The sequence below is a fragment of the Pholis gunnellus genome (assembly GCF_910591455.1).
Source record: "Pholis gunnellus genome assembly, chromosome: 15".
NCBI lineage: Eukaryota > Metazoa > Chordata > Actinopteri > Perciformes > Pholidae > Pholis > Pholis gunnellus.
The window spans coordinates 2,541,378-2,561,639 of record NC_136542.1 but is presented as its reverse complement, the minus strand read 5'-3'; the positions used below and the strand labels follow the sequence as shown (position 1 = coordinate 2,561,639).

Below are 20,262 nucleotides of genomic sequence, written 5' to 3'. Positions count from 1 at the left end.
AAATAGAGAAAAACACCAAGAGTACATCATGTTTATGTACACTGTGATTAGTAGTTTTTCATTAGAAATTAAAGAAAAAAGTAGTATGAAGAGCTTTGTTATTTTACAAACGTACTAGTTTTTCTCAGAACTTAAAACTCAACGTATCTCACATCTGCTGATGAAGATGTTAAACCTGCACAAAAAGCTGATCAGTGGAGCTTGAATCAACTTTATTCTTGGCAAACAACAAAGCAGTTCATTCCGTTTCTTTCTTTGAAACATAAAGCGTATAGCTAAGCGTATTTTGATGTATTGTCTCATGTTTAGTCTCGTCTGTTGTTGTGAAGTTATGATTGTCAGAAATGCTCGTATGTCTCTGTTTGGGCTTTTAAAATGTGTGTGTGCGCGCTTTGGTGTTTTGCTTTTTGTCTTGTTTTTTTTGTTTCTTTTATTTCTTTACATCAACAGAGAACAATCACATCGATCCCAAAGTTCACCGTTTCTCATAAATCACAATCACAATCAGGTTTATTGCCGAGTATCTTTTCAGACAGAAGGATTTGCCTCGTTGTTGTGCAATAAAAGTGCAAAATTACTGAGATGTAAAAACATAATTTTCTATTGTTTCCACAGTTTGGAGCTTTTTTTATTTTACATTTAAATGATAATAGTTTGAGACAAAAGTTAATAGTGTAACTTTTGGAACTATATAATTTTATAATCTTTATAATTCAAAGATGTTAACATTAAATGTGAAATACTAGAAACATGGCATTTCTTTTCATTCCTTTGATATGATGAGTTTCACACAATATCTTTTATTATCATTTATCCTTTAAATATAATGTGTTTTTATTTATTAGGAACTAGAAAGGAAAACTGCGGGGGTCATGACGTCATTATTGGGGTCACGCGCTGGTTGACCTCAGGTGTGTGTTCCTGCTGAAGGTAAACAAATGGATTCAGCGGCGGTTTGCGGTAAAAACATGAAAAATGTGACCGAGCCGCGCGGATTAAAGCGAGTGAAATGTCCGGACACAAGAGAAGATATAATGTACGCTTCCCTCCCGTGAGTAGAAACTGTATTCTCGTGTAATTAAGCTGTTTAAAGGTAAAGAAAGGACTCAAAGCTAACGGTTAGCGGCGTTCATGCTACTTTACAGGTCAGATATGTATTCAGGTTTAGTCTTGTTTGGACGAGACAAGATGGCAAAATGAAACCGTTAAAATCTAAAAGGTTGCACAAAATGAAGGATGATGAAGAGGTAAAAGAAAGAAGAAAGAAATGATGAATAAAAACACATAGATCAGTTGTATAAAGAGCAGATTCATTGATGATTTATGAATCGTTTAATTGCAAATTACTGATATTTTCTGTAACAAACTGCTGCATGTTGGTGCTTCTGTTTTGTTTCTGTTCTTCTTTGATATTTATTTCATGTAAACATAGATATGTGCACATATGGGTACAGTCATAGGTGTCAACTGCTACCAAATGAATGAATGAAGGACAAATGAACCATTTAATGAAACTAATATCTATGGCATATTTATAATCACTTATAAATGTGAGCTCTGACTGCTTTACATGTTGCCTTCATGGCTTCAGATCCAGGGGACTCTGGTTTACGAGGAGCCTTTGAATGCAGCAGTGTAACTTCATGTGACTTCTCTGAAAGTTGTGAATTCTTTGATTTGTTTTTTGTTCCCAGAATCGCATTAAAAAGATCATGCAGAAGGACGTGGAGGTGGGGAGGATTGCTGTGGCGGTTCCTGTGATCATCTGTATCCTTTCTAAACTTTTACATTAATTAACTGTGCGTGTGTGTGTGTGTGTGTGTGTGTGTGTGTGTGTGTGTGTGTGTGTGTGTACATCATACTGCTGATGTATAAAGAACTACTCATCTCTCTGGAGGTGTTGCTGCTTTTGATTCATCTTTCATACATTTGTTGTTTTGCAGCAGTCCTCTGCCTCTCTGTTTCCCTCCAACTCCTCCCTAAGCATGCTGGGAGTTGTAGTCGCTCCTCTAAGACCTTGATCTTATTCAAACCTAAAGGTACCACACAGCACACGGTGCATTTTTAGTACCAGTGCTGGAATGTAACGAAGTATATCTACTCAAGTACTGCACTTAAGAACAATATGAGGTACTTTACTTGAGTATTTCCATTTCTTGCTACTTTATACTTCTACTCCACTACATTTATTTCATTCTGCGTAGTGAGTATTTTTACTTTTTTGTACTTTAAGTATATTTTGATGCTAATACTTTTCTACTTTGAATGCAGGACTTTTACCTGTAACAGAGTATTTTTATGCTGAGGTAAAAGATGTAAATACTTCAAAAGTTGTTCTTGAAGTTGGTGCAGTTTACTTTTAAATGAGGCATTAATTAACAAAAGAAGTGCTGCAACAGTTAATAATTCAATAAGATATTCCCCGTAAAAGAACGCTGCAGGTGATACAATCTGTTCGGCGCTGTAGTCCTGGAGGGAACCGTCACATATAGCTGGAAGACTTTACGTCCACTTTGTGTCGCCTCTAAGCCGACGTGTAGAGATGTGTTGATGTCCTGAACTGCGGCGATCAGCTCGAGCTCTGGAGATGTTCCTGAAGTCTCTGCTCACCAAAATCTGTCTGATAACTCAGTCGAAGCGCAGCGCCGTCCTGTCCGTCGCTCACATGTGAGTAGAAGCTTCTGTTCAGACGTATGCAAGTCGATATGAAGTCATTAATTATCTTCATATCTTTCAGTCAATAGGAGTGAAGAAGAAATGAGGACTAATCCAGCTGTGATGCATTCACTTTTATCTTCATAGTATCCTGATTTTGAAATTGGTATTCTAGAAATCAAAGAAATGATACAGACGAACATCAATGGAAGGCGACAAATTACTTTCTACAGATTTAACACTTTCTTCTTTCATCTTCCAGTTTAATTTTAAACAATTAAACAAATGTAGACTCCTTATCGTTTCTTTCTGCGTGAACGCAGAAAGGGAGGACTATTTGAAGGGAGGACAATAGAATAATACTTTATATTTGTGCGTAGGAAGCAGTGCATCGAGTTTGAGAAGCTCTTCCACTTCCTCAGAGACCTGGTGGAGCGAGCTTCGTCCTCGACCGGCCAGAAGGACGACAGAGGGATGAGCATGTGGCCGACGTTCAGGTAGAAACACGTCTCATCAGCTGTTAGTGTTTCAAAAGCTGCGATCACAGCCTGTGTTAGTCTGTCATCTTCTCAGAGAACAGACGTTTATTGGCACTTTTAGATGCATTTAAGGTGAGTTACAATAAAATATGATGCAAGTGATTGTTTTTTGTTTTAAATGCTGTTTATTGAAATTATTTTCAATTTTTTTTAGTGTAGTCTTCACAGTAAATCTATATGAGGGCTCTAAGTGTTTGTTTTAATTGTAGATTGTTACTCAATCAGTTTGAATCAAATCTAAATGAGTTTCTTTAAATTGTTTTGTTCGACCAACAGTCCAAAACCAAGAAAGAATTATTCTCATATGTGACAAGCAAAAAGCAACAAATGTGGAATGTTTTGCATGAAACATTAGTTTTCTTACGTGATGTTCTTTTCAGGACTAAACGACACGACATTTCTGTTAAAAAAGCTGCTGAAGTGGTAGAAACGGCGCCTCGACGGAGCCGCGACTCACTGGACAACGACTCCAGCTCCGGTGTACGTATCAATGAAAACACACTAGATAGAAAAAGGTTGGATGGTTTTGCTCAGAGACACTCAGGCAGCAGTTTGTGTTGGTAGTTGAACTCTCAACCAACCAGACCAAAAGGCTTTAAGTTTTAATAGCGACCCCATGAGGCGCTAATGGTCATTACACTCCAGCTCTACTCTTCTCTTTTTAACGTGTAGTTTGTTTATGTGGGTTTAAATAGTTTATTTGTTTCCTAAACTGAGGAAAGAGTCGACGACAAGCCGTCATTTAGAAATATGTTCAATTATTACGAGTTTGTTAAGCTCACTTGCTTTGTTTCTTCCAGGAGTCGGAGCTCTTCATCAGCTTGTGAGCGACCAACCAGAGGAACTCGCATCATTTCACTTTAGTTTATCTTTATTTAAACTTTGCGGGTTAACGTTAGACCTCTGGCTGCTTACGCTTTTAGTTTTATTTTGTGAGATTTAGTTTGGAAGCCCTTTTTGTTTGTAGCAGATTAGTTCAAAGTAAACTGCGCTGCAAGTTTACACAAAAGTATAATGAACTAAATTATGTGATTTAAGTTGTTTCAGACAGCTAATTACTTTTTTTTGGTTCAGGCAATTTGCTTTAAAGCATTCTTTGAGCGTTGATATGAAACTATGCTCTGGTCAGATTATGTTTCAATTCCAATTAGATTATTATAAAAAGAGTTTTTCACACAATTTTATGCTCCAGCCTTTAAAACTAAACTGGCTTCTGTTTCAGCGTTTAATATTTAAAGCACTTGTAAACGAACGTTTTAAAGACGCTAAACCTTTGCATATGAAATGTAATCAAACTGTAAATAAATAGTTTCAACATCTGTGATTTAATGTGAAGTATAAAAGGTCACAAAAATAAAAACAAATCAAGAGCATACAGGGATTGGTTTATTCCAAGAAACTAATCTTTTTACATCGTGAGGTGAAATGACGAATACATTTTTTTTTTTTTTTACTGTAAATTTACACGTGAATGTCAAATCTAGCAAACCGTGTGACTTGAGTTGCTACGCTAGCTAGCTAGCTAGCTGCATGATGGCCGACGTCTCCCGCTGAAGGTCAGAGCCGGACGAACATAATAAAGTCTCAATGAGACGGACTTCACCGTGAAGTTCAGATCCAGCAGTCATTGAAATGAAACATGCATCTTCACGACAGTTACACTTGAAAAGAGTATAAGTAGAAAAAAAAGCAACATATCTTCTTTTTTTTTTTTTTTAGTAAAAGAAAACCAAAACATTTATTTTAACTCTTGCAGTAATTACATATTTATAGATTTGCATTAGTGGTTCAATAGCTCCTTTTATTTAATCCATTTACGCTCCTTTTGAACAACTGACCCAAATACTGACGGAGACAAATCTAGATTTAAATACGATGAAAAAATTAAAACATTTACACTCAGACTGGTGACAGAATCACCTCATTGTCTCTTTTGTCAACTCGAGCTATGAGTTGTTACAGCGGGACATCTCGTGCCAAGAAGAAGTTTAAAAAAAATATCCAAACAAGAGAAGAAAACCATCAACTACAGCGAGAAACCGTCCTCAGTAGAGTCGCGCTCCGTAGCCAAAAGTCTGTTTAATCGCTTCAAAGTAGTATCTCTGCCAGCCCTCTCTCGTGCGCTCCTCCTCTTCGTCCGGGACGGCCCGACACTCCACCTTCAGCTCCGTCTCGCTGCTGCGGTCGTAGAACGACATGGAGATGGTGGCGTAGTGCTCTGTGGAGCAGAGGCACACTTTAGTATCAGTGATCTCCTTTAAATCACTGCTTAAAACACATTTTGTGTTTTATTTTTATTTGTTGATTTTACTAAATATTTAATTTAATTTTTTTATTTTTATTTTATTTAAATTTTTATTGTTATTTTTAATTTTCTTTATTTTACTGAGGTTTCTGTTATTATTGTCTTGTTTGTCTATCAAAGCACTTTATAAACTGTTTTTAAAGGTGCTATAAATAAAGTTATCAGAATCCTTTAATAGTAAAACACGGGAAAGGGAAACATTATTTATTCTACATTTAGTCGTTTCAGAATAGTAGCGCTGATAATGGATAATTCAGTACGTTGATTAATATACTCGTTACTTTTCTGTTGATTCATAAATTCACACATAAAAACATGATGAAATTGCACCTTCAAATTAAGAACATAAAGATACAGTTTTAATGTGTATGTTGTACGAGGAAATAAGCAAAAAAAATCCTTTCAATCTTAATTTGTGATATGAAAAATAATATTCATATTACAGAAAGTGTAACCATCCAATGTTTGGCTGTTTTTTACTAAATAATTTGTTTCTGCAAATGTGGCTTTATAATAAAAAAGTGATGTTTGAATAGATACAGTTTAAGTCAAAATGATTGTTTTTATGGCAGTCAGTCACACACACACACAATACATTATGAATACATTATGAATACATTATAAATACATTATGAATACATTATAAATACATTATGAATACATGGACGTACCACTGGGCCAGTTGTTATACCTCCACTTCATCACTATTTTCTGATCAGGTACCTGAAGAGAGGATTCATTGTTAACATGTATTCATTTCATCTGAAGCTTATGTGGTCGAATACCACAAAAATAAAAACATCTTTAACTCTGCGTGTCTGATAATCACATAAATATATTCCATATTATCCAGAGATGCACCGACCGGTGGATGTATCCGATACCGGGCAGAAAGAAAAGTTACAGAAACGTTTGTCAATTGTATCTCTTGGAGAGAAAGAAAATCTGGATCCGCAGGTCAGACTTTTATCAAGAGAATGAAAGGCTGAGACTCACCAGCTCTGTGAATTCACCAAAAACGTTTCCTTCGAGCAGACGGAACTTTCCTCCTTTCTCTCCGTCCACCGTCGCCGGAGCGTGAGTGAACGCCTGAGTCATCTGCACATTCACCAAAGACAAAAACACTTTATTATAATCATCACCTGAGCTCTGCATCCAACCCGTCTCCGGCTTTAGGAGGAGGGCAGTGCTTGTAACCGTAACATTTGTATTTGTTGGCTTATTTTTTCCTCCGATATTAAATATCGGTCCGGCGCCGACTCAAATATCTGGATCTCGTATCGGTGACACGAGGCCCATCTGCTCTCAGATACCGTTATCTTAAACAACAGCAACTCAGTACGTTCATATCTATGTATTTACTTGTTACCTTTAGTTTTACAAAGTAAGGAAAGACAATGTCTTCACATATTGCCTTCACATAAAAGAAAGACTCCAGTCTCTTCCACACACAGCTCGTTAATTAAACACTGGTATCAGGTCGGTACTCGGTATCGGGACTGAAGAGGTGGTATCGAGAGGATAACCAGGTGACGCTCACCTCCTGGTTGAGGAAGACCCGGTAGAGATCAGCCGGGGAGGTGAGGAACTTCTCCCTCATGATGAACTTACAGGTGGGGATCTTGACGCCAGTGTTGACGGGAGCAGCTGTGCTGCTCGAGGAGGAAATCTGTTCAAAGAGCAAAAGTCTGATGAGGGACGATCGCTGCCGCGAGGAAAACACCGTGACGGTTCTGTTACAGTGAATTATTTAGAGGTTTGTGTGTAAATGTAGAACGTGGCTGATGGCTGGAGACGTTTATCAAGCGACGTACCCGAGTGTTGTCCACCGTGGCCTTGGACTGTGACGTGGACTTGGACACACCGTTAGCTGTCGGCAGGATCATCCCCTGAGTGAACTCTGCAATCACAACACAGGGAGCTTAAAAAACACTTTGTATTCATCCTCGCCGAGTTAAAAGTATTTAAATAACAAAAACACTAAAGAATTCCACTTTAAACAAACAAGCACTAAATAACTAAACTGTAAAACTCTTCATTAGAGAAATAATGAGGTTTATAGTCAATATTTTAACAAAATAAAGTAAATTATACTATTAAAAGAGATACATGCAACAGTTTCTTAGAGAAAACAAACTTAAATTTAATAGCATTTGTGTTGCTTTTATCGGGTTATTACATTTTTCACAGCGCACTTTTTAACTTTTACTTCACATGCTTATCTCTGTAAACCCTAAACCGTAAAAAAGAATCATCAACGCTGTTGTGACGATCACTTTGAGCCGGATGATGTTTTAATTAACATCTTGTCTGGTTTCGCTCGCCTGTTTTCAAGAACCCAACGTAGCTCCCCAGGACTTCACGGATTTTATCTGCTCCGTTTGTCTTCATCAGGTGGGTCAGTGGCGTTTCTGGTTCATCTTTATTCAACGATACAGAAATCTGGACAAAAACCACAGAGCGGTCGTCAGCACGCTGCTCAGTCAGTCAGTTAGAAATACACAGAAGATCTCTGCAACACTTACATCCAGATCCTCCATGTCGTTCTCGTCAGAAAGGTTGGGAACGTCGATGGTTCCCGTATATTTGACTCCTGCTTTGGACTCTCCTGGGAAAACAAAGACAACACAGATGTCAGCAGAGATTCAAAGCCTCTTTATTCGTCTTTCTTCTCTATAATTACAACAGCTTTTGATCAGCTGCTGAGTTCCTGCCCTCTTCTAGCCGTCCTTTTCTAATTTAGGAAGCATTAGGCTGACAAAATGAGAACGTGGTCCTCATTTTACAGGAAACGAGCACTAAAGAATGCAGCTTGAGTTAGTTTCCTGTGCATTCATCCAGCAGCAAACACAGTCACCTATACCCTTAGCAGACGTATGACCACTTTTTAAAATCATACAGATTTGACTAAATTCCCCCCAAAACAACAGCAACAGCAGCCTCGGTGTTCTACTCACCGGTCCAGGTAGCCTTCAGAGTCCATTCATAGAAGAAAATAAGTTTCCCCTTGCGGTTGTTAATGGAGGCTTCTCCTTCCACCTTGCTGACCTCTGTCACCTCACAACTCCCCTCGTCGTTCTCCACGCTCAGACCGAGGAGCAGGGATTTTAATTTGTCCGACGACCAGGTTGTTGCATCTCGTTCGGTCCTGCAAAGTGAGCGTGTCAGAAATGGGTAAACGGCACAAAACTCACATCATCTTCTTTTTCTTATTCACAGAAGTTTCATTGTAGTATAAATATAATTAACATCAAACTTGCCTGAGATGATCCGCTTATTTATTCTAGTGCCACGTTAAGTCTACGTCAGCGATACATAAGTTACAGGGAGACTACACACAATGACATCATTCTGACAACACAAGAAGACATGATGTCAGATAAATTACCCATCTTAAGCAACTTAAAAGTTAATTCTTATATTTATCTGACATAAACCGAAAATAACGGGTGCCTATAAGCCAGGAACAACTCATACAACAAGAGATAATTATATATATATATATATATATTGGTATATTGTGAAAAACTGAAGTAATATGTACAGTTACTCAAACGGTTTTAAACATCTAAATTAGTTGTCTAAAGGGACTATAGAGGTACAGTAGAGGCACTAGAAGCTACAGTTGAGGCATCATAAACTACAGTGGAGGCACCAGAAGCTACAGTAGCTAGCTAGAAGCTACAGTAGAGGAATCAGGAATCAGTAGAGGCGGCACTACACGCTAAAGTAGAGGCACTACAAGCTACTGTAGAGGCGCTACAAGCTACTGTAGAGGCGGCACTAGAAGATACAGTAGAGGCATCGGATGCTACAGTAGAGGCATCGGATGCTACAGTAGAGGCACCAGAAGCTACAGTGGCTAGCTATAAGCTACAGTAGAGGCATCAGAAGCTACAGTAGCTAGCTAGCAGCGATGCTAACTTGAAAAAGATAATGTTAGCTCGATTAAATTCCTCGAATGTAATCCTTTATTTCAATAATATTCTACATTTTACATTCAATATCTGTGTATGAATAATAAACACTGGTTAATCCACGTTTAGGACTAAAATAAAATAAAAAAGAACAGCTGTAATCTCGGCATAAATGTGATATCAATGTGTGTGTGTGTGTGTGATGTTAGCATTAGCTAGCTAGCTAGTCAGTGTCCTTTCTTTATATCTCACCAGTGCCAGTTGTTGACATTAGTCGCGTCGGCTCTCTCCTCCACGATCCAACGAGGGTCCCCTTCTCCCCATTTAGCCATGTTCAGGCCGACGTGTTGGTCTGTAACGTTGTGTGCAGAGAGCAGGTAGGTTTTTACCGGCGACCGTCCCGGTGCACGTTGTTTCTAGAAGCCTCTGGCTGCTGCTGGCTGTCTTCTTCTTCTTCTTCTTTAAGGTTTACAATGAATTGGTGCATTACCGCCACCAACTGGTAAGGAGTGTGGATCCGAATGTCTAGTACAGGGCTGTGAAACTCATTTTCACTCTGGGCCACTTCAGCATCACGGTCGCCCTCAAAGAGCCGGTTGTAAATGTAAGACTGTGTAAATGTAAACTCCTAACATATTGGTAAATAACTGTCTCTGCATTTGATTATTGTTTATTCAAGTGTTAAAATAATATTGTACATGCAGTTATATAAATGTCAAAATATATTTAAGCACATTTCTGTTATTATAACTTAAATCCTTTTAATTTAGGGTTAAGAAACCCACATTACTCTATCAAACGTTTAAAGAAAGTAGCAAAGACAAATATAAACGAAAAGAAGTATTTCATGTGTTGTAAAGCCACGTTTAAAGTAGTCTTCAATGTACTCACAATACATATATATGTCAAATATAGAGTAACCAGCCAAAGAGCTGCTTCTATGACTGTTGTGTTCAAGTATCTCATAACTTTGACTTTCTATCTCATCATTTTGACTATGGGGATATTTTTATTATCAAGTCTAACTTTAAAGTACAATATGTACTTCTGTATTTTAGTGAAGTAGAAATATTATTTAGTATAAAATGAAAATACTCAAGTAAAGTACAAGTATCTAAAAATGTTATGAATAGTACTTGAGTAAATGTAGTAGTTAGTTATATTTCACCACTCATAGACATGAACAATATTTTATTGTGAATTTTATCAATGAAGTATTCTCTTGTTCTCTAAAAGATCAGTTGATGGAAAATATGCATTTTCAATTTTTATTTAATTTACGTTTTATACTTTTGGCATTGTGTATATTTTGGAATTTGGATATCGGTTTATTGATATGTTCATACTTGCACCTTTGTTATTTTAAATCGTCCCTCTCTATATTTGCAATCTTTCCTACTTTGTGTGGCACCGCTTCGCAGCAGCATCCCTCGGGATAAATTAAGTTCAAAATGTATTTGATATAATACATTTCATTGAACTGTTGGTCAAGACATCTGAAGACCTCGTCTTCAGGAAACAGCAATGAGCGTTTTTCACAGTTTTACATTGATGATTGTCAAATGCACCACTAATAGCATGGCTGGAGCATTTACATGGCTCTCAGTAAACACATTCCACTGAATTTACATATTAGACGGTAAGTAGGCAAATGAAGGGACTGTTTCATTCTCTCTGGTTTCAAACAGCCTGCACTTCTTTTACTGCGGTACGTATCACTGAATACTGAGAAAACAACTTACTCTCTGTAGTTTTCAAAGGTGGGAAGCAGGTGAGGGATCATGTCTCTGTTGCTGCAATAGCGCCACCTATAGACCTTTGTCACGACAAGACATTTTGATTTATCATAGGAGGTCCTTTTCAAAAAAGAAGCTCAGTGCCATTAAGTGTTCCCGTAAGTCATGTAAAAAATGCAGCTATATTCCTGTCATTATTAATATAAAACACTCTGAAGATACCTGCTAAATATGTCAGTGACAAATGTATAAAAGAGAAAAACATTGACACTAAATTAAACTTGCACTCTATTAAAGATAACGAAAAAATGCCCCTGTGACTGATACAACCATAGATTGTTATTACTGATGCATTAATGTGTAAGCAGCATTTTACTGTTGTGGATTTAAATACTTTATATAAATTAAGATGGTTTAAATATGGTTGGTTGGATGGTTTATAATATCTGGTTTATAATATTTGGTTTGTAACATCTGGTTTATAATGTCTGGTTTATAATATCTGACAGATAACTATATATGTCAGATAAAAGTGTAGTGGAGTATAAGTATAAAGAAACATAATATATAATATACTTGGTTACATTCCATCACTGGGTGCTGCTTTTTATGTTTAGGATTTGTGAATATTCGGAATAATTACTCACTACTAATCATGTTTTTCTTTGATTCAAAAATGAAAAGATTAGAGCAACTGCAGAACAATTATCACAAATCACTTGTGATATTTTAAAATGTTGTTTTTTCTCGAGGCAAACTACAGGGTTTCACTTTGTTTGTCAGATTAAATCATTTATTGGAGGAGAGAAAAGAGAAAATCATTGCAGAAGAATCCCATATGTCTGTTATGTCGGCTCTCCCCTCCCCCTCCTTTCCTTCCCTCCTTTCCTTCCCTCCTGCCGTCCGCTCCGCAGCAGCAGGACGGAGGTAGTTCAGTTTTTTGAAGCCGTGGCATGAATGATCTCATCTGAACCTGATCTCCGCTTTCTCTCTGCCGTCGATCCTATGACCGAGACGGGAATAAAATAACACAAACAACGAGGTGAGTACGTCCGACCACCCGGCGATTAGTCGACTTATAAACCAGCTGTAAGCAGGTGATCGTTTGTTGTTTTTTGTAAAGGAACTTAACAGACACAGCCGCGGCGAAAACTCTCTTGTTTTTGGGCTAGAAAAGGAGGAAGGACCTCGGAGGATGTGTGGGTGGGCACTTTTAGGCTAATTAGCTTTAGCTAGCATTCATTTTTTTGTGTGATTAAATGGTAAACACCTAAAAAATAAATAAACCAAACTGAGACGAATGCCAAACGTTTTGTACCATCGCTTTATTTCCCTCTCCTCGTTTCACTGAACACCTTAGCCCCAGTTAGCTTAGCATAGCAGCTCGTAAAGCGTAATTCCATAGCATTAGCATAAGCTAGCCGGCTAGCTGTTAGCTACTAGCGCAAAATGGCCTCGTTGTCGCTCCCGATGCTGAAAAAGACAAAGCATGCGGCAGTCACGGCCAACGGCTCCTTTAACGGCTGTTTTACGGCTCTAAAAGTGGCGGCTGATAGTGTAAATATAATATTATTTATGGGGGACATTTTTAAAAACACAACACCGCCCTGTTTGTAAGTTGATTTATTAATTTAGTATGTTGAGCTGTGTGAAAGTGGTGGTTTTTTTTCCCAGTGTGCAGTGTGGGGGATGGGTCATGCTAGCAGCCATTGACGTAAAGCAGCAACCATTGACGTAAAGCGAGGCTGCATTTTGCTTGGCTCCTAGCATAATACAAGAGCTCAGTTTAGTAGTGTTTTTACATACTACCGTATGTAGTAGCGCTGTTTGACACATATGTATATATATTTGTATATATATATATATATTCGTATATATATATATAAGTATATTTGCATAATTTCAAAGAGTGATATATATTTTTTGTGACACTTGATTACTCATTTCCTGATATCTGCTAGACAAGTCTTTGAACACCACATGTGTGTGTCAGCATCTTCTTGTTAAATCTTGTTGAAACAGTGTTTCAAATTTGCTACTCATGTCCTTTTTAAATAAGAATTTAACTGCGGATGTGTGGGTTTACATGATTGATTGTATTACATTGGACATGACAGTTAAGCATCTGTAGCAGACAACACATTTCTTCTAATAGATATGATTTAATCAGGTTTAATACCATATTTTCACACATTCGTAATTCACTTTGGTGTTTTTGGTGCACGACAATAAACAAAATGAAAGCAAGCAACGCTATAGATAGATCTGATACAGTTAATGCAGGAATGTGCAGAACTACACAGTATGAAGAAGAGAGAATATGTGCAATGTAAAGATGTGAAGGCAGCTCAATAAACAACAATAAAGTTTATAATGTTTAAAAACTGTTCACGTTCAGGCTGTAGTTCTTTATGTAAAGAGCTTACATTTGGTGTTACTGTTGTTATTATAGTGCAGTGTTGTTTTGACCAGGAGGGTGTAAATGTAGTTTAAATTCTCAGTTGATTTAGTAGCAGCACTATTGGTGTCAGAGGTTTAATATATCCTTATTATTCATCCTTGTACATTCTGTGAGTTTTTGCATCAGTTGTGCGCTTTTTGTTTGTCTGCTACAGGTGCAACGTCGGAGTGATCCAGATTTAAGTTATTTACGATTAAATTAGTAGATTCCTTGAGATTTAACCCCAAAATGCTAAACTATAGGGTGTTCAAAAACCACATATCTACTTGTGAAGAACAACTGTCATGTCCCAAACTGTTCTTTCCTCACTGTGCAGTGTGCTTTCTCCCAGGTTGTAGGTCTTCCTGGTTGCATTTCATTTCCTTTTTTTTACACGTTGTTGTTGTTTTTCCTTTAAGGAGGTAGTGCTCTCTAGTGTCTCTTGTTTAACAGGGCCAGCCACAAACGCACCACACAAGAAGACAACACATGTCCGTAATTGCTTTCTCACCCTTTTTGTATTTTAGATCTTCGGGCACTTTCATAAATGACTCTTTTTTTCCTATTCTGTCCATTGTCAGGAAATGTTATTCCCGTTGCAAGCGAGGACTCAAAGAAAGTAACGGTTCCCAAGCAATTCAGTGTACCTTAGATCCTCTTCTTCTCTTCTTGGTATGGTTCTATAATTCATCTGATCAATCAGGTGAAGACGGTAGCTGTCATTTAATCTTGCTTCCTCATTTGATGTCAGGTTTTCATGTGTGAGAAGAAGCGCAGTCACTCCCCCTATTGAAGGCTGAAGGTTACAATTGATCCCCAGTTAGAAATCTTTGTTTGATTATATGTTGATTCAATGTAAAATGATGTTTTCGTCATCCCAGTTCTTGGCTGTAAAATCTTGCACGGCACTCCTGAGTGTGTTCATTTTACGATGGTATGTAATTTGCTCAGATTATAGGGCCTTAGGTTTGCATTTAAAGTCAAACAAATTCTGTTTTATTGGAGGTGAATTGTGACAATAACAGCAGTGTTTTCGTGCATTTAGTGTAATTTTGGTTTCCACAGGAAAGTGGGCAGATTTTGTAAAATTGTTAACAACTCTTTGCTGTTTGCTTTCTTCTCTGTAAACCCTAATGCTATGCTTTCACAGTCCAACATGTGTCAATACTATTGCCATTGTATCCCTGGTTTAACTTGTTGGGATTATTTTTAAAGAAATGTATCGCACAAATGGACATTTGAACCAAGTGGACCCATTCACCCAAACGCCCTGCCAACAGAGACTCAGCCGGACAAAGTGAAATGCCACAGGCTGCTGTTCACAGCTCGGTCTCCTATTTACCTGCATCCCGTTTATTTTGGGGAGTCAGAGGGCCGATGATGTTGGCAGGAGTGTTCTTTTGTTCCTGTAAGACATCTGTGTGCTAAACGGTGTGTAATAAGGAAGTTGACTCTACTTTTCTTCCCCTCCCTCAGTGAAGAGAAAGTGAAAATCTTGTTCTACTAGTTTTTGAAGCTCGGTGTGTGTGTGTGTGTGTGTGTAGACCCGGAAACCTGACTTCCCGTGTAAATATTAGTGGTTCATGGTGGTATATTGTATTGTGATATTGTAAATGCTTTTATTTGTCATATTATCACTTTTACCCCTTAAAAGCACCTTATTGATTAGGATACTTTCTTGATCACAGGTGGCAGTGGGAAAGAATTGAAGTGCACTGATCATGTAACTTGCGTGCTGTGTTTGTTTTCCTGACAACGGTCTCTCTCTAGTCTGTGCTTACTTTGATGCGGCGTTTGCATTTAGTTGGTAACCATGCTATTTTCGGTGGCTCAGTGGTCTGTTAAAAGTGTGGTTGTTCCGCCCAGCAGGAGTCTTGCTTCAGACTGGCCTAAAATGGGCAGAAATGGTGCTGAACAAAAGCTGCTTGTCGCTCATACAAAAGTACTTGAAGCGTTGCAGCCGGGACCAAGCTGCATTGCTATTGCCTGTGCCTCTCAACAGGAAAGGTATAGCAAACTTTAAGAAAAAAACTACAACAAACAATTTACTGTTTACTGTAGTCCATGAAGAGTTTAAACCTGTAGAGTTTATTCATTAAGTCACAGCTGCTGCTGAGCAGCTTGTAGCCCTAGCTCCCTCATGTCCATACACAAATAACACGCCACATAGCCTCATTACATCACACACATCATTAATTACATGGCACTTATTCTTTTCACTATGATCTTAGCTAGTGAAATTCTGAACATTTTGTGTTTTTGTCAGTGTGATAAATTAGTTGATGCTCAGAAGTGTTTGGATATCTGACTGTGTTTCTTTCTCCTCGCCGTCACCACAGAGAGACAACATGTTCCCGAAGGGCACCAAGCGCAAGTTCTCAGACTCCGGGGAGGAGCCGGTCTCCAGCGGTGAGCAGGTCCCGGTGGTCCCATCCGTGGCGGCTCGGACGCTGACGTCCTCCTACAGCCTGCAGCGGCAGGCGCTGCTCGACATGTCGCTGATCAAGCTGCAGCTCTGCCACATGCTGGTGGAGCCCAACCTGTGCCGCTCGGTGCTCATCGCCAACACGGTGCGGCAGATCCAGGAGGAGATGACCCAGGACGGCACCTGGCAGATCATGACCCAGGCTCTGGCGGCCGCCCAGTGTCCCACGGACCGCCTGGTGGCCACCGAGGTGCTATGCCGGCAGACGGACGCGGCGGCTCAGGCCGGGCAGAGCCCGAAGCCCTTCTCCGTGGTGGGTCTGGAGGAAGGCTACCACGCCGAGGAGGTGGTGATGGAGGGAGACGTGGAGACAGAGGTCACCATGTCCACTCTGTCGCCCGTCTCCCCCCAGCTGTCCTCTGCGTCGTACCTGGCGGGTCCCTTTGGCATGGGGCCCTGCTGGGAGGAGGAGGAGGAGGAAGACGGTGAGTGCGAGGAGGACGAAGAGGAGGACAGCGAGGAGTGTGTGTCGGAAGGAGAGGAGGGTGACCGGGACCACCTGAGCGCAGACTCCAGGACAGGGGAGCAGGTTTTTGGGACTTTTGAGATCAAGCACCCGGCGCCGCCCCCTGACCCTGCGCTCGAGGAACTGTTTTCAGACGTGGACCCTTCCTACTATGACCTTGACACGGTGCTGACGGGCATGCAGAGCGCCCCAAAGATGGGGCCCTACGACCTGCTGGAGAGCCTTTCCTCTCACGGGCCCACGGCCCTCAGCTCCAGCTCGAGCTGCAGGTCAGACCTGAACGAACTGGACCACATCATGGAGATCATAGTGGGATCCTGAAACTCCGAACATTCCTCTGACCTGTACTGATCCCTCAGACTCTTTCCAGACTATGCACAGTACACATGTGCATGTTCTGTATGTGGTATTGTTACACGTGGAGATTGTTGACGGTTTTGGGGACAAGGTGGGAAATTAACAGCAAGCCAAGTAGATTTTGGGACGGGCTGTTGGAGGCGTAGTTAGTCCGCTCTAACGGCCTCTTAGGCAAGTCGGCAGCTGCTGTTGGGACCTTCATCTTTTATTCAAAAAATGTAATTGGCAGTAAAAGTAGCGACGGTGAAATTAATGAATTTTTGGGATTCACAAGCCTTTACTGGCCTTTTGGGTGAAGCGGTTAGTTTCCTACTTTGTTGATGAAATTCCAAACTTGACAATATCTGTGAGAGGGCAAAGATAATTACCTATACCATGATGCATTCTTATTTACGTACTTTCCATGTTTACGTCTGTCATACATTCTGTCATACTAGCTCCTTCTGGTCGTACTCTCTGCCATTTGGTCCATTTCTATTTATTGTAACATGGACTGAGGAACAATTCATCACACTACATGCATCAGAAACCAGAACAAATTGTAAATCCAAATCTATGAATCAATGCATATTTTCCTAAAGATTTGAGCAATTATGAATGGAATATATGTATATGTACGTATGTGTATATAGAAATATATTTTTTTGCATTATACAGCTGGGGGGATTTTGCAAGTATCATTTGATATTATTATTATTTTTCCCTCCCAAGCGGTTTTTAAGATTTTAATGTAGCCAGACTCGAGACAGTGTCTTCCCATGGTTTGGTATAACGAGTCGACTGTAACAGGTGTCAGGACTGGCATCGTCACACTTCAAAGGCGCTGTTCTTTCATTTTCTCAAAAGCTTTATGCAGGGCGGGGGGGGTTACTGCCAGCCACCAACCAACCGCTGGTTAACATGTGATCCAGTAAGCTTCCCGCCCTGCTATTCATACAGATCTAATAACAATAACTACTGCTTTTTCCTGAAGCATCTGGAGAAACCCCGGGGTGATAACTGCATCAAGAAGCCATATTTCTTTCTCTCATTTGTTAGAACAACAAATGAAGAGTTCTGTGTGTTAACACAATCTAATTTATTGTTGTTTTATTTATTGTATTTATTATATCTAGGTACAGACATGCCATATTGACGTATCAAATCAACCATGAGGCCTGATGAAATTATATTTATCCAAATTTTGCCCTCCGTTTTGAATGCAGTACCTATTTATTCCTCACATTTTTTATTATTATTATTAGTAATAATAATAATATCCGGGTTACTATTCAAATCACTATGCAGCTCTGTCATACGTGTTTCAAAATGATTGTATACGACTCAAATGTCCTTTAATTCCTTTATGCAAACAGTTGCCTTTCTCCTAAAGATGTGGAAAATCAAATGCATTTTTCAAAATTGTTCCTTATCATCGTGATGAAAAGATTTAACTCAGGCAAACAAAATGTATTGACAAAAATACAGTATTACGACACGCTTAATACCTTACCACAACACTCCTGAAGGATGTCACTCTGGTCTGAATGGGAGCTAGAACTTCAAAGACTAATTACCGTTGTAAAATGTATGCATTTTTTTATATTAAGGAAAAAACATTGTAGCATCTTTGTAAATATTTTTTATAATAAAAGGTGCAACTATTAAATTGTGTGGTGTCGGTTGGCTCACTTATGTTAGTATTAGACATAAAGTGTTAACTCTTCTTCAGAGGTTTACTTTATTGTTTTCTTAACGTTACAAAGTCAACAAGTGAGCTTGAGGAAAAAGGCTGATAACATACAGTATTTTAATGTTTTACAACACCCACTAAAAGACCAAAACCTTCATTCCTTCTGCAGGAAAATGTCACAAATGTGTTCTTCTTTCTGAGCCTTTTTAAAAAGGTAAATTCCCGAAACGGCTGTTCACGCTGGTATTGGATCGGTACCATAGACTGTATATAAGCAGACCCAGTGAGCACTAACCCGGATTTCAACGTTGATATTTGGTTTAAATCGCGTTGAAATCGGGTCTGAACGTCTTAGACCTATTTTCACCGTCATTTCACCCGGCTAAATTACGGTTACAATATCAACGTGTCACAAAACACCAATTTCTTTTAAAATATTGATGGTTTGTTCAGTTGTAGGTTGAAAGAGACGCGATTTTGGTTACTTTAAACATATTTCTCCAAAATGATATTACGCTGGCCGTTGATATGTGGTCTACAGGAAGACGTGATTTCAACGCATTTAATGTTTCATATAAAATGTCATAAATATGGAACTATAGACTCTGTGCTGTCAACAAGAAGCTCCCAGGACGTCGTAATGAGAGAAGAGCACAATCTGTCTTGTATGTTCCTGCAAAATACGTGTCTGTGTTTTCGGCTGTAACACGCATGCGCACGGACTCTGTTTATTTTTGTTGGGGACAGTCTGGAGACACGCCAGCCCTTACTGAGTTGATGAGTGAAGTGAACGAGCTGACGGAATAAACGATGCTTCACGCTAACAACATACTCTGTAAGTACTTTAACTACTTTATTCCAATATTGTAAACCTAAATATTGTTACAATACCAAAAATAAGTTATGCCGACCATGCGGGCGAGACTGCTAGCTAGCGTTAGCATGTTAGCGAGTAGCTTTAGCAACATGTGTTAGTAAACGTTGAAGACGATGCTTAACGCTAACGACATACTCTGTAAGTACTTTAACTACTTTATTCCAATATTGTAAACCTAAATATTGTTACAATACCAAAAATAAGTTATGCCGACCATGCGGGCGAGACTGCTAGCTAGCGTTAGCATGTTAGCGAGTAGCTTTAGCAACATGTGTTAGTAAACGTTGAAGACGATGCTTAACGCTAACGACATACTCTGTAAGTACTTTAACTACTTTATTCCAATATTGTAAACCTAAATATCATTACCATAGGATAAATAGTACGTTATGTTGACCATGCGGGCGAGGCTGCTAGCTTGTAGCGTTAGCATGTTAGCTTGTAGCGTGGATGAATGGACGAACAGTAAACATGTGTTAGTAAATGTTGGAGACTCTTTATATGGACTGTTGCTGTAGCCCGACGTTATCAAAGAGTTTTAGGACATTTCACATGTAACAGACGACAGACAGCGAGTGGGGCTGTACACAGTCCAAAAGTCAATATGTTTTTCTAATACTTGTTTTATTTACAGATGTCCAAGTTGAAAATATGGCAGACCTTCTGAAACCGGCTCCTGAGCGGCTTTGACAACGACATTTAAATCAGGAAAAGGAGATGATGGTTGTGTGTGTGTATATATAAAGAACGTTATTTATATTGTGCATTATATTGTGTGTATTTATAGGGGGTCTCGGTGCAAGACGTTAATAA

The 20,262-nt window shown here is 39.1% G+C and overlaps 3 protein-coding genes across 4 annotated transcripts; 2 read left to right on the top strand and 1 right to left on the bottom strand.

The window, feature by feature from the left end:
• Positions 1-1,009: 1,009 nt before the first annotated feature.
• LOC306707259 (dr1-associated corepressor) lies at positions 1,010-4,021 on the top strand (the record flags this gene model as incomplete). The annotated part of the gene is made up of 6 exons (XM_079174652.1): positions 1,010-1,051; positions 1,695-1,767; positions 2,574-2,667; positions 3,036-3,152; positions 3,575-3,674; positions 3,995-4,021. 6 exons carry the CDS (start codon positions 1,010-1,012, stop codon positions 4,019-4,021), a joined length of 453 nt encoding a protein of 150 aa, XP_079030778.1.
• Positions 4,022-4,573: 552 nt separating this feature from the next.
• Positions 4,574-9,857, bottom strand: LOC306707589 (activator of 90 kDa heat shock protein ATPase homolog 1-like). Its single transcript, XM_079175101.1, has 9 exons — positions 9,669-9,857; positions 8,457-8,647; positions 8,025-8,107; positions 7,824-7,941; positions 7,314-7,399; positions 7,040-7,168; positions 6,496-6,597; positions 6,171-6,222; positions 4,574-5,412 (listed from the first exon to the last, which is right to left on the bottom strand). Exons 1-9 carry the CDS (start codon positions 9,746-9,748, stop codon positions 5,240-5,242), a joined length of 1,014 nt encoding a protein of 337 aa, XP_079031227.1. The 5' UTR covers positions 9,749-9,857; the 3' UTR covers positions 4,574-5,239.
• A 2,200-nt stretch (positions 9,858-12,057) lies between these two features.
• cdca4 (cell division cycle associated 4) lies at positions 12,058-18,542 on the top strand. Of its 2 annotated transcripts, XM_079174357.1 has the most exons (3): positions 12,104-12,194; positions 15,462-15,599; positions 15,932-18,542. In XM_079174357.1, exon 3 carries the CDS (start codon positions 15,941-15,943, stop codon positions 16,862-16,864), a length of 924 nt encoding a protein of 307 aa, XP_079030483.1. In that variant the 5' UTR covers positions 12,104-12,194; positions 15,462-15,599; positions 15,932-15,940; the 3' UTR covers positions 16,865-18,542. The 2 variants fall into 2 exon arrangements, with proteins under 2 accessions (XP_079030482.1, XP_079030483.1); XM_079174356.1 differs by lacking the exon at positions 15,462-15,599 and having other exon boundaries at positions 12,058-12,194.
• The last annotated feature ends 1,720 nt before the right edge of the window (positions 18,543-20,262 follow it).

Bases quoted from the DNA above. Each gene is read 5' to 3' on its own strand.
- LOC306707589 (XM_079175101.1), bottom strand. From the start codon at position 9,748: ATGGCTAAATGGGGAGAAGGGGACCCTCGTTGGATCGTGGAGGAGAGA. The intron at 7,942-8,024 runs GTAAGTGTTGCA...GTTTTTGTCCAG, and splicing joins ACGACATGGAGGATCTGGAT to ATTTCTGTATCGTTGAATAA. The intron at 6,223-6,495 runs GTGAGTCTCAGC...TCCTCTCTTCAG, and splicing joins TTGGTGAATTCACAGAGCTG to GTACCTGATCAGAAAATAGT.
- cdca4 (XM_079174356.1), top strand. From the start codon at position 15,941: ATGTTCCCGAAGGGCACCAAGCGCAAGTTCTCAGACTCCGGGGAGGAG.